Here is a 13,931-nt window from a genome sequence, read left to right on the forward strand (position 1 = left end):
ACTACAGTCATCAATGTACTAACTCATAGTATTAACTTAGCTCTATCACTTCTGGTTCTAGAGAAGAAGATTTTTACAGATTCCTTAATTTTGGGGGGTTTGGGCCCCCCTGGGGGCCCCCTGGGTGGGGCATGGTGCCCATTTTAACAAATTGAGTTCCTAACCCCCTAGGGATGCTACCTGCCAAGTTTGAAAAAAATCGGTCTTGGGGTTTTCAAGAAGAAGATGAAAATGTAAAAAGTTTACGCACGACGCACGACGGACGACGGACGACGGACGACGGACGACGGACGACGGACGACGGACGACGCACGACGCACGACGCACGACGGACGCCGGACGAAGGGCGATCGCAATAGCTCACTTGAGCCTTTGGCTCAGGTGAGCTAAAAATCATATTCAATGTAATACATGTAGTCCAGTTTCTGTCTGGTTATTGGCTCAAAGTATAACTGTACAGGACACCCTTTACAGATCACTGCTTACAGAATTTTCCAAAAAGAAAATGGTTCATCAAAGTACCAAAATGCATAATATGCATCTATTACTTAACAAACAGTATTCTTGCTGCGCCTTAAAAAAAAGAAAAGAATATTAATCTTCTACTGGTGTGTCATGACACTCGACTGTTTTACAGTCGATATGTACTGCACACAAGATGGCAAATTTATGCACTGCCATCTAAAGGAACCAGTCTGTATCAAATGTGATCAAAACTATTTTCAAAGACATACATCATCATCTGGACAATGTCCGGTCAACCCTCCAATTGCACAAGCCTTGCTTGTTGTATCTATCAACCCATGAACATATAAAAACAAGATGACAACAAGAATATTATTCATCAGTCGTGGATGAAAGAACTGTGCACACACAATTTTAATAGTAGAAGGATGAAAAAGCAGCTAAAACCTAAGAGAAAAATGTAAAAAATGAGGCTATGCCTTACTATATTTCATATAAGTCCAGAACACAACAGCTCCACCTGCAGTGAAGGAGAAATGTTTCTGAAGTCAGAGCCTTCTGTTATACACTTTGATATTTCATGTAACAGAAAATACCAGCCAAAGTCTTCCCTAACACAGGTACAGAAGATAGGTGGCCTGTTATCTCCGCATTATATGTGTCTTTGCAATGAAAAGTGAAATATGAAAGGTACAATGTACATGTACTGGGTAAATATATTGTCACATATCAGATTTGTTTATGGTGCATTACATTTGGAGTGCTTTAAAGAAAAAGAAAAAAGAGAAAGAAATGAGTTCCCTTACATATCCCAATCACCCTATCAAAAATTTGCAAGAAAAAAAAAATCAATACAATACAGGAAATGGTAGAAAATGGATGGAAGAAGGGGGGGGGGTGGTGCAAAGGAGCGGAGGAAGAAGGTTAAAGTGGTGCATGGCAGGTGAGAATGGTATAACATGGAAGAATAAAAATGTGCACAGATAAGGAGGTTATTGATCCTATTTCAAAATATCACTTACACATTTTTTTTATTTTGTTTTGGGGTGGTTTTTTTTTTGGTTTTTGAGATGAAAAAAGACCAAAAAAAATTGCTGGAGTAGCATGAAATGCATTTATAAACAACATTTACAAACAAGTTCTTTAGGGCATTTGAAAAATAACTCTGATGAATAGCATTCTGTGAGATGAGAAGCAAGGCATGCCAAGTGACCATGATGATAAGACAAATGTCGCATTCCCTCGCACGACTACTAGCAGTAGGTTAAACAGGGAAACCTCTTATAACAGGGATGCCGGGATCACCGATTTTACCATGTTACAACCGGTACCTTCTTGTAAACGTACTAAAGAGACCAGGTATATACAGAAATGGAAAATCGGGACTGATGAATTCTCGTTAAAAGCGGTACCGCGTCATAAGTGAGCTCATTATGACGGCGTTTCCCTCTTTGACGGATACATTCCAAGCCATCTCAATCCACACCGACAGCAAAACAGTTTAGAACTTATACTGATGTAAAAACAAAAGCATGAGCGAAGTGACGACAACAGAAACCAATCTATATCGCATCTTAAGTTCAGCACGATGATAGCATTTACACTGGACTACACGTACCAACAACCCGGCTCTACTTTCGAGGCTCTTGATACCCTACCAACAATCTTGCAAAAAAAACCAAAAAACGATAATCAATGACTATACACTTGGGCCACTCTTTGGATTATATGCACCCAACTGTTCACCTCTCCAAGAGTCTTCAACACAAAATATCCAGACTTCCGAAAGATACACGTATGTACGCAATATATAATCTCTGATAATCTACAAAAGGTCACCACAAATTCTGCCGACAATGGGATGGAATCAATGGTCAAATGTCAAAGAGGTTACCTCCTTCTGAGATCTGTACATGAATACACAATCAATAGAGGATGACAACTAGGAACACAAATATACCTTGACTGGCAAACCTAACAAGGGGATTATTCTGAAGAGTCTGAACTATGACAAGCAGCTGAGGAGTCTGGAAAAAAAGAAGAAGAAGTAAAGTTGCTTGATATTTGGTTTGTACATGTTAACGTCTATCCTGTTCTGAAATCTTTATCTTACAGGCCGACGGTAACTTCACCTATTGGTATGTGTTTGCCTTATTGGAAAAAACAGGCACCAGTGAATTGAGTGGGCTCAAGAATAAACCTGTCTAGCGAGTGTAGTGAAAACAAATATGATATTTTCAAGAGACTCTTGGGGTAAGAACAATTTGTGAAGCTATGGAAGAACACACACACCCAGAATGGAGTGGCGTATCCCGGTACTTCCAATGCCATAATTACCATGTCCATATCTCCGCCCTCAAACCACCCCTCCCCCCTCGGACCCGATTCCTTCCATGAACAATGCATATTGATATTTGCATAATACTGTATCCTGATTTGCTTTAATTACTTACTGTACAACATCCATTTCACAGTGCACATGTCGAACCAAATCAGCACACTTGTCTGAAAAAAGTGGACTCCATCATAACAAGCAAGGCTTTACAAACGTCATTCAAAGTATGTCACACCCTCACACGTCTTATGCACAACGCATTGCCTACCATGACTAAGAACTTTTGAGAAGCTGGAATGTGTTCAAGCAGTGATGAAAAAACAAAAACAAAAAATGTGTACACAATGATAGACTTTGTGGCATGCTTGTATAACAGGCTGCACAAATGCCGCAATGCCACATAGGTATACATAGAATGCGATCGGGGCGGGGGGTCTAGGATTCTACGGACTAACTTTGGACACCACAAATATACTTTGAGGCTGGGGTCACTGACGGGAGACATACTCGAACTGTTCCTACCTGAGAGGTAATATGTAGACACACGAAACTAGCGAGGTAAATTCCACTCTAATAAAACCTCCACTCCCATTTCCTTCTCTCCCACTTGATGTCACCATCACTGGAGCACTAAATCAACTCATACCGTGCCATGCAGAGATGCTGCACTGCCACCACACAAAAGAGTAGTGCTTGATAGTTCGGCTTGTAGGCAATCAAAAAGGACACCTACTTTCATAATTCTTTTAATAGTATGTTCAGTTTGATTATAAGAGGAAGCAGTTATATCAGTTAATGGGAGATTGTGAGGGGATTACAAATCCAGGGGCTAGAAAAGATACATATAATCAATGCCTATACATCAATGGAATCCTTTGTTACTTTTCAGTCAAGACGTGTAGAGTTAGGAGCCTTTGGACTTTTCTATTCCGATGCATCATATTCCTTAATACCAAAAGAACAGTATCAGCCAAATACTTCTATACATATGCACAGTAATCATTTTGTCCAAGTAACACATCATCACTTTGCAACATTCAGGTTACGAGACGACAATTTCAGTCAGGAATATCTACATGAAAACATAGTAACTTTACATCCATCTTTTTTCTTTCTCGTATTCAAACTGTTCTTGCCCCTTGACCTGGTTTAGAAATATTACATTTTCTAATTCAGAAGTCGTTTCAATTCCGAACATGGTGAATAAATACAGTCCCTTTTCTCAGAATGCAAATCATAATATCTGTAAATCAGTACGTTCTTAAACGAGACCTTGAATACAAAGATTTAACATGTCAGATAAATTGGATAAATTTGCAATTATATCCCATATATATATATATATAAAACAATTAGTGACCTTGGATACAGACATCCAACCCACATTTTGCCCTACCCAGGACAAAAGAAATAGACCCCTAACGGATGAATATCTTAGTAGATATCCAACTATCGTTGACTATTCAAACACAGTCTTCATAAATGTGACCATCTGCATTTTAGGCAATGCGAAGATGCCCTGAAGAATTCAGAACCGATGAAATCAAATTAATGGATGAGTAGCATGACTGAAATTTCCACACATGCCATGTCAAAGTTCAAATGCCAATTTTCTTCTTGTTTGTTTGTTTGTTTGTTTGTTTGTTTGTTTGTTTGTTTTTTAGTAAATAAGTTAGGCAGTGCAGGAGACCAGAGCTATATACCACTTTTGGAATGGGGGTATAACGATATTTCCACATGGATATGTGCATCATGAGTAGATGTGTATCAAGAAGATAAACACATTGGATATACTTCTTTTCTCTTTTTATTTATTTGCCAAAACTCTCCTTACTTTTGGTTCCCACTTTCATGTACCATGGTTACAATCAATGACATCCATCTCTTGATCAATTTCTCCCAAGCAAGGTATCATGTATTTTCTTGTGTGTGTGCGTGTGTGCCACCTCATCTTCTTCTTCTTCTTACAATATTTAATTTTGTGTAGGAAAGCAGTGGGAATGGGATGAAACCAACGCTTAACAAAACTCTTCTTTAACAAAGATGGATTATATGTATGTATCCCAAATCACAAAAAGGACCTCACCAAATATGAATCAGTGCCAACTCATATCGATACAATGATAAGGATAGAGGCATTCAAGAAAGTTTTTCCCACTTACAAAACTAAGATGCATAACTTGAAAAAGAAAAGTATTTGCTTTTTTTTTTTGTACACTGACAAAGCTGGTTCATGAAGCATATTTGAAAAGTTATCTTACATAAGATAAAGAATATGAAACAATAGATCTTGTGCATTTGTTACATCTTTCAACTGATTTGTCTATTAAAGCACCTGGTATTATATCTGAGTATGAAATAATCATATGAAATGTGTAATGAGCAGCTCTGGTAAACAGCATTCATGAAAATGGAATATAAGCATGAAGTAGACGGAAATATCTTTGTACACTATAATATGTCGCTTTTATTCTTGGTAATCATAACCATTTTGGCTTTTCCTCCCCCATCCTACCAAAACTGCAAACAAATTCATCTATGACCTCATATGGATACAATGTCACATTTCTCGCTTTTTCTTTTCCCTTTTCAAACTTGAAAGACCATGTCATACGTACTGGTACATAAGAAGCAGCTGTTGAGAGTCTGCCTTTAAAGGGTCAACGGGTCAAGCAGAGGTCACTTTGGGCTAGAAAAGGGTAGTGGACACAGAGTGAGGGGGGACAGGAAGAAGTGGTCACTGGGCAGCATCCTCTTTGTCCAGGTGCGAGAACCTTGAGACAAGATTTAGCCCTTGCCTTTGTCCAGTCCCATGTGACCAAAAGGAATAGGCGAACCAAAAGCCTTCCCCTCACTCGACCCCTATCTGACTCCTGCAGAGCACCCTAGTGCTGAAACGTCCTCCTTCTATTCACGAATCAAAACATCGGGGTGACCAAACTAATCTTTACAAATGACACTGCTTTCTCGTGACAGACAAACACTCACACACACACACACACATATATATATATATATGCTCATCAGACTTTGGCTTTCAGTTTTGCATCATACATTCAAGAAAAGACGCACATTTCCTGAAGTACAGCATAGCAAAGGGTACGTGACAGTTGTGGGATAGGTCATAGTGTGATATCACAAACTTGGTTTTAAAACAGTTATGAACAGGTTTGTCTTTCAGTATTCATTCTTCATACATATATATGAGGAAACCATTTTCATTTTGCAACATTTTTTTCATCCTTGTCTATTTCTGGCCGACAGGAGGAGTGTCGGCTTGTCGATTTCTGTTTTGGAGTCAATCACTATGAACACGTATAGTACGGAAGGTACATTCTTTCTACACCTCACACGAGGTGACGACGGCACGAGATTTCTGCTGATGATGTCAAAATGGATGGATGAGTCTTGCTCCCGCGAACGACGGCCGAGGCCGTCTCCTAGTACGCCGGCGCCTGGTACTGTGGCTGTGACGGTTCCGTGTCGGGCTTTGCCGCGTCGAAGGGCGGCTGCTGGTAGGAGTCGTTGCCCACGCTGGTGGCGCCGCCGGGATACGGCGTCGGCTGGTCGGTGGGCTCGAAGCTGGGTGCAAACGCAGACTGGGAGCCCTGCCGGAACTTCATGAAGGCCAGCACAGTCAGCAACGCCTGTGGGTGGGGATGACACAAACAAGAACCTCACATTCAACTGAGTATGTTCACATGTCTCAAAGACTCATCTCTCAACCAACTGTGCAGCATAAATGTATCTACCACTCACAAAATTGCACAGGTCCTCAAGTCCCTGAGTAAATAAAGTGGTATCGGTAATAAAAAAATGCAAAACCTAGTCTTTTTAAATTACACTTGTCAACTCGCACTCAGTTTACAGCTGACATCAGTTAATGTCAGTGTGCAACAGACACATTTCTTTTTCTTTGTTTTCTTTTGTAAGCAATTTTTTTTCTCATCATTTCAATTTACGAAAAAAAAATTGGATTCAACTTATTATCCTTCGATACTCAAAACTCTCTGGTGATCTACCTCTTGAGAGAGCGCTATGCACCATTTGCTCCCACAATTCACAGGAGGCGAGCAAATAGGCATTCCCTCTGCATACTGCGTTGGGCACGAGAGTGTTCGGTCCTCTTTATGCGCTTTCAAATAACGTCTCCATGCACGCGTGCCCTGTGCAGCAGTGTTGTGGCTCCCCCCCCCCCCAAGATCCTCATGATCATCTCTCCCTGATACTGCGGATACTGTTACGCATCCGCTTCAAGAGTAATGTGTCGTCTCCATGCCCCATTTGCAAGTAAGTCGGAGACTTTGTACCAGCGACACAACTGATGACGGGTAAAACGTATGTTTCACTTTGATTCACTGACTTTGCATACTTGACAGTCTGTATATTCTTGTGTGTAAATAGCAATGTTAAGAAGGACTGACAATCTCTGATGTAAAAATAGTATTCTGCAAAATGTAAAATCATACCTTAGCTAAAACATGGGAAATTTATGCACAATATACTAACTGTGTTCAATCAAATATATCAGAAAAACATATTTTTCACTATTAAAGTAACATATTGCTATTGTCAAAGAAAAAAAACCAAACATATGTACTATAACTTTTAAATGAGCACTATAAAAATGCACCAGCTGGCAGCTCTGCAAGATGCACAAAGTTAGCTGCTTGCAATGTTTTAAATGTAGCCGTTAGAATGAGCAAAAAGAATACAGATTACAAAAGGCATAAAGTAGCAGTATTCAGGGCAATGTCATGAGCACACACACACAATCTCCTAGCCATGATGAACAAAAAAAAAGATACAGTGTACATGTAGATTTCACGAATGATTAAACAACAACACCTGAAAATGACAAATAATGAATCACAAATGAATGAATGATCTATTGGCTCTTCCAAGACTACAAAAGGTGTCAACTACTCTGTACTTCATTGATATCCCAAGATGTATGCATCACAGCGGATATCATGCAGAATGGGTAGGACTATACATGTACGTGGTGTAATTACATGGTTATCAGATCAGTTCATGCATGTTTGCATTATGAGATGGATGACAATGTGTTCAATTGCACATTGGCACACCGTTGGTAGCATTTCAAAATCAACCAGCAGAATTCTCTACTAGCACAAACAAGCCCCCAAGTCAGCCAAAGCTCTTATTATTTCATGTGCCACTTGTACTCCATGAAGATGGTACAACTCTGCTGCATTCACAGCCAACATTCTACATACATGTACATCATATAATGGTGCACTTGCCCAGTCACGGCAGGACAATTTGATTAGCCTCCCACACCAGCACCTTCTCTGAACTGCCAATCGATTGTCATTACGGGAATTCTGAACCCAGAGGTTATTCACTGGCTCCCATCTTTTGTGCTAACTTACAGGTGTCATGGTCTCTACCCCCACCCTCTTCAACATGGCACATAGATATACATGTAATTAGGTTTACACAAACACAGGCACATACACATACACACACACACACACACACACACACACACACACACATGCATCTATAAAAATAATGGACTTTAGAAAAACAAAGAAACAATGGGGGGGGGGGGAATACAATCTACTGTAATATAAAATCTGAGGAATGGCTCAAGAAATGGAGACCTATTCAAATTTTATCCGTAATTAATTTGAGTGCCTCTTGTTTATTTTACATGTACCAGAATGAATTTAAAGTATGTTGCTGCTGGAATTCTTTCAGGCCAATGAAGTTCATGTCCACACTGTGCCCAAGATGCAAGCTACAGCAGGTCCACTGGAAATGTGAAAAACTGTTTTACAATAACACCCTAAGGCAAGTTGTGATGTTCTAACGAGTCAAATATGTTTTGAAGAGTCTTGAAAAAAGGTCAATAGATATTGACATCCCATTTACACAAAACTATACAAAATTTGAACCTCACAATGTTTTGGGTAGCATACATCCTCACATACTTCAAATACTGTATACGTCATAAATTTCAGAAGTTTATTTTGCAAATTGGGACTCATATGATACTTTTGTGAGTGGTTGAATTTGCGATTGGGAACCACACCGATGAAACAACAAACGAGTATCAAATTCATTTTCAGAAAAAGGAAGTTAGTGATTTCAAACTGTGGAGACAATATACAGTGTACACTGCAGTTTTGTTACAGGAGGAAGTACTTTTCATAAGTTCTTCCTTTGCAAGTACACCCGCATCAGTTGACTTGCCACAGTTGCAAAAATAAAAACACTGCAACAAATACACAATATTCATGTGTGATCAGCACAATAGACATGATTCATTTTATACAGTATTGAGCTATCAAAAATATATCAAAGATGACACATCACAATTTGTAGTATTACTGCACATGTGGCATCTTTAAACCAGTCTGATCTGAAATCTTCATTTTGATCTGCTTTCCTGACTATGAAAATCACCAATTTCCCCAAATTTTTCTGCTTGCCTGTTTTATCTACACATAATAATTGACTGTTGTACACATAGCATCATGCACATGCATACATTACTATTAAAAGGACAACTACTGTAAAAGTGGTTTCTTTCCCATACAGATACTTTCGCGGTTTCCATCGGTGCCGACTTTTTCGCGTGTGTTTAAATTCGCGGTCGGCAAAATCTGTGAATTCAGTCGGCAAAAACTGTTTTATTTTGCACATGAAAACCCAAACTATAATCCAATTATTCTTTTATCTATTAAATAGAAATTGAAATTAAATGCAGGCTTACCTGAAATCCCGTCTCTCAAGTACTTCATAACATGCTTGTACTTACTTGTACATATACATTGCGTGGTATCGCTGTGTGTGTTGACCATCAATATAATCAATGCGCGGAATCTTCGTGTGTGCATGTGCGCAATAGCGTTGTAACAAGCGGCGAGTTCAAAACATTTCCTTGCGTGGTTAATTTCTCGCGACTTTTCAAAACATTTTTGCGTGATGTTAAATTCGCGGTTCAACCTCAAAGCGCGAAAATAAAACCAGCGCAAAAGAAACCACTTTTACAGTAGTTGACATCTCTATGCACATGGCAAATTTCACATCTAATACTGATTTCCAAACCGTCAAACAATATACAATGTAATCTCTCCAAAAAAGGAGCTCCATACACACACCCACTTCAGTGTTATAAGATTGAGTAGACTTGTTGACCAAAATACTATGCATTTTATTATTTTTTTTACTGGAAGTTTGAAAATAAAGTGGTGTTAAGCCCGCCGCACACTATACGACTCACGACTATACGACCTTAAGACCATAAGACCCAGTCGTACGACCTGCCAACGCACTCTATACGACCTGACCTTACGAGTAGGCTTACGACTGTCCCGTCTTCAGTACATTTTACCAATGAGTATTAAAGCGCACGCAGTGCACACTGTGTGCACTCGCATTTTACTTTATCTTGATTGGCTGAAAGCCCATGACCGGTCGTGGAAATTCCACATGTCAAATCTCTACGACTGGCGCTAAGACCCAGTCATATGACTGGAAACTGGCAAGACTGGTGACGTCGCACTTCCGGTCTTAAGGTCGTACGACCAGTCGGATCAATAGTGTGCGGCAGGCTTTAATCTTACACACAAAATAGGTCTATTAACAGTGAAAACAATCCAAAAAATAATCTTTGTAGAAATTATCCATCTCCTATCTGCAGAAACTATAAACTGATTGATTCATGTATATATAGATCATTTTACTATTTTGGCTCACATCATGAACCACATTTGTACATATTTGATTGATTTCTAAACATCTTTTTTTTTTCTTTCTTTCTTTTTTTTTTTTTTTTTTTGGGGGGGGGGGGGAGGGGGAAGGGGTCTTATTCAAACCCTGGGCCAGTGATCAAAAATGGAGGTTACACCTCCAACTGAATGACAGAATACAATGTAACCCCAAGCTGTCTAATGGCATGATTTAAAACCTCATTTGTGAGCTGTCATGCCTCAAGGACCTCTTGTAGCAGACTAGACTACCTGTTTTGAGGAGTAATGCAAAGAATGGCATTTTTTTCAATTCACTACTGACGAGCTACTTTCCCTCCGCCTCCCAGATCTTCAACTCCATCCAGTGACCACTTTCAATACCTTCACTGCCATAAATACATGCACACACACACACACACACAGACACGTATACACACATACACATATTCCCTCCCGAATCGTGTGCGTTTGACAGTCAAAATGACCTGGAGGGGATGTGAGCGGCTTCTCCGGTTTCAAGATTGCTGACGGAGACGGGCTGAAGAGGTCCGCGCAACACTAATCTAATTACCCGGCTCCCCCGAAAGATTTACTACGTTCGGGCCGAGTCACAGATGATTCTGCTCATAACTCATCACAGGTTTTGTAGTTCTCGTGGGGGGGGGGGGGGGGGGGGGGTGGGGGGGAGAGGAGGCATCCCTTGCCTGTACTACACATTCATCTCCTCTTGGTCCTGAGCACGCACTCTGCGATGTCAATGTTTTGTGATTTCAAAGTGCGGCAAAAGACATCTGGGAGTTGGAGTCATCGGGCTGCTCGTATCTTAAAATGCACACTGTATTTACATGAGAGCAAATACGCCACCACAGATACACACACACATACATGTGTACACACACACATGCCCATGAGCACACACACATACATACACACATACAAGCACACAGTAGCTTACTCCATGGACGTACTTGGCGAGTCTCTCTCTGTTTGCGCACCCCCAGGGCTCGGACAGAGTAATGAGGCTTGCACAAGACATTCCTAATTAGCTGCTGTCCGCAACGCACACAGCCAACATGCAAGCACTTCATCGTAATCACAACTTCTCACTGTCTCCAATGTTGTACTTGCCATCCAAATCAGCCTAGCAACTTGTCACCTTTTGTTTTTTTCAAATCCATCACTGACAAGGATTCTGGGGCCATCTTATGAATTGCACAGTGTAATACAGAATTCATCATTATTAAGTAAAGCCAAGCAATACACGCATACATTCTGTGTGGCATTTTTACTGGGGAAATGCTAGAAGCACTTTTTAGGCATTGGCTCATTATTTACCAGGTATGCATTTCATCTGAGTAGTATTTGATTAATCATTTTTGTTGTTGCTGGGTTGTTTTTTTTTTTGGCAGTTTATTAACCTATTTTCAACTAAAAGCAATTTCTAACATATTCTACACGTAGTAAGATTTGAAAAGACCGTCAAATTTTAGTGCAGCAAATCAGTATGTCACATCTATTTACACTGAGAGGAAAACTTGAGATAGAAATAAAAAGCAGCAATTGGACAAACTGAACACAGCAATTTCTTCAACTGAAAATGGAATTCCACATAATATATGTTTTTTAAGAGTTGATGACATTAAAAACAAGGAAAAGTAGAATTTACGCGGTGCGTAATATATTATGTCCCCGCGGGAAGTAGCATTTTGTAGCAAAATGTACAATACAGGTCACAAATCAAGGTCAAAGGTCAAAGAAATCAAAGGTCAAAATTCTGTGTAGAAGTTTTGAAGCCCTCACCTGCTGCCATCACATAAAGCAAACGGAATCGAAATCGGGTTAGAAATGGTGAAGGAGTAGCATTTTGTAGCCATTGTACAATATAGGTCAAAATTCTGTGTTGAAGTTTTGAAGCCCTCACCTAGTGCCATCACATAAAGCAAACGGAATCGAAATCGGGTTAGAAATGGCGAAGGAGTAGCATTTTGTAGCAAAATGTACAATACAGGTCAAAAATCAAGGTCAAAGGTCAAAATTCTGTAAAGACGTTTTGAAGCCCTTACCTATTGCCATCACATAAAGTAAACAGAATCAAAATTGGCTCATAAATGACAGAGAAGTAGCAAATTGAAGATTTTGATCACACACGGACGCACACACGGACACACGGACGGACACACGGACGGACGTCCGTGTGTCCATCCGTGTGTCCGTGCTAACGAGAGTATGCTTGTTTGGCTAGGAGAACAATAGTGCACAATAGATGGCCTTTATTCCGTCAGGCTTGTGTGGCTAAAATTTTTGCTTGTGTGTCTATTTTAACAAAAGGGAGAACAAAGGGGTAGACACACAAGTATATCACCGTAAGGTTGGACACACACACGTACGGAGCCCGTTTCATAGTCCCCTGCTCGAACTTGTTTGGCGGGGACAAAAAGTGTGTTTTTTTCACTTACATTAAATAGAACATCCAAACTCCATGTATGCACACACAACTAAACCCAAAAGCAAGCACATCTACAATTGCATCTACAAACACTAATTACCGATAAAGAAAGAGATTCTCACACAAAAATTCACATGATACACAAAGACAAAAAGCAGAGTAATAGATACCAAAAAAAATTGCCCTTTCAGCATTGGAGCACGATGATCCCTTTATGATTTCATTTTCTTCTTCTTTTTTAAAGTCACTTTGACAATGGTGTGGAATCGCAAGTGGCAAGTGTGATTGTTTCCACATACATAAAGCCATCTCAGCACCATTACTGATAAATTTATGTAATTGACAGGTCTACATTGTTTGGGGCAGTCACCAGCTGCTTTAAAAAGATTAAGGGCAGAGTGTGTATTGTGCTAGTTTTGATTTTAAAAATATATATATTGTATAGAGGGACTTAGACTGGGCAAACCTCTGCTAAATGACACAAGATAATTAATCCCATAGTATTGCACTTGCATCTGAAAAACAATCCAAATCATGATCCAGCTTGCCACCAAAAATTCACTGATATTCTCTTTCTATATTAAATGGACCTTTGTATGATATGCATCCTCAAAATTTTATCCAAATACAATGTAGGTTAACTCTTTAAAGGGAAGGTAAACCCAAAGAGCAATGTGGATTGAGTGAAAGCAGCAAAATTAGTAGAACACATCAGTGAAAGTTTGAGGAAAATCGGACAATCGATGCAAAAGTTATGAATTTTTAAAGTTTTGGTGTTGGAACCGCTGGATGAGGAGACTACTAGAGGATATGACGTATGAGTGGACAACAATACAAAGAAAATATAAAGGAAATTCAACAAAAATTCACTTTTCTAGAATTATGAAAGAGCAATGGACCAACCGCTTTCAGAAAGCAGGGGGAATAATTGCTACCCTTAACATATGTAAATATCAAGTTG

General features: G+C 39.7%; 1 protein-coding gene across 1 annotated transcript in view; it reads right to left on the reverse strand.

Moving 5' to 3' along the window:
- Nucleotides 1–2,095: 2,095 nt before the first annotated feature.
- Nucleotides 2,096–13,931, reverse strand: part of LOC139732606 (synaptogyrin-3-like) — a 40,273-nt gene continuing 28,437 nt past the window's right edge. Inside the window, exon 4 of the mRNA XM_071643463.1 lies at nucleotides 2,096–6,447. Within this exon, the coding sequence (XP_071499564.1) occupies nucleotides 6,241–6,447 (207 nt within the window). The 3' untranslated portion in view covers nucleotides 2,096–6,240. The remainder of the gene's footprint in view (nucleotides 6,448–13,931) is intronic.

This window comes from Diadema antillarum, unplaced genomic scaffold, assembly GCF_040938485.1.
Source record: "Diadema antillarum isolate AM-2024a unplaced genomic scaffold, OU_Dant_1.0 seq00000439_RagTag, whole genome shotgun sequence".
NCBI classification, from domain to species: domain Eukaryota; kingdom Metazoa; phylum Echinodermata; class Echinoidea; order Diadematoida; family Diadematidae; genus Diadema; species Diadema antillarum.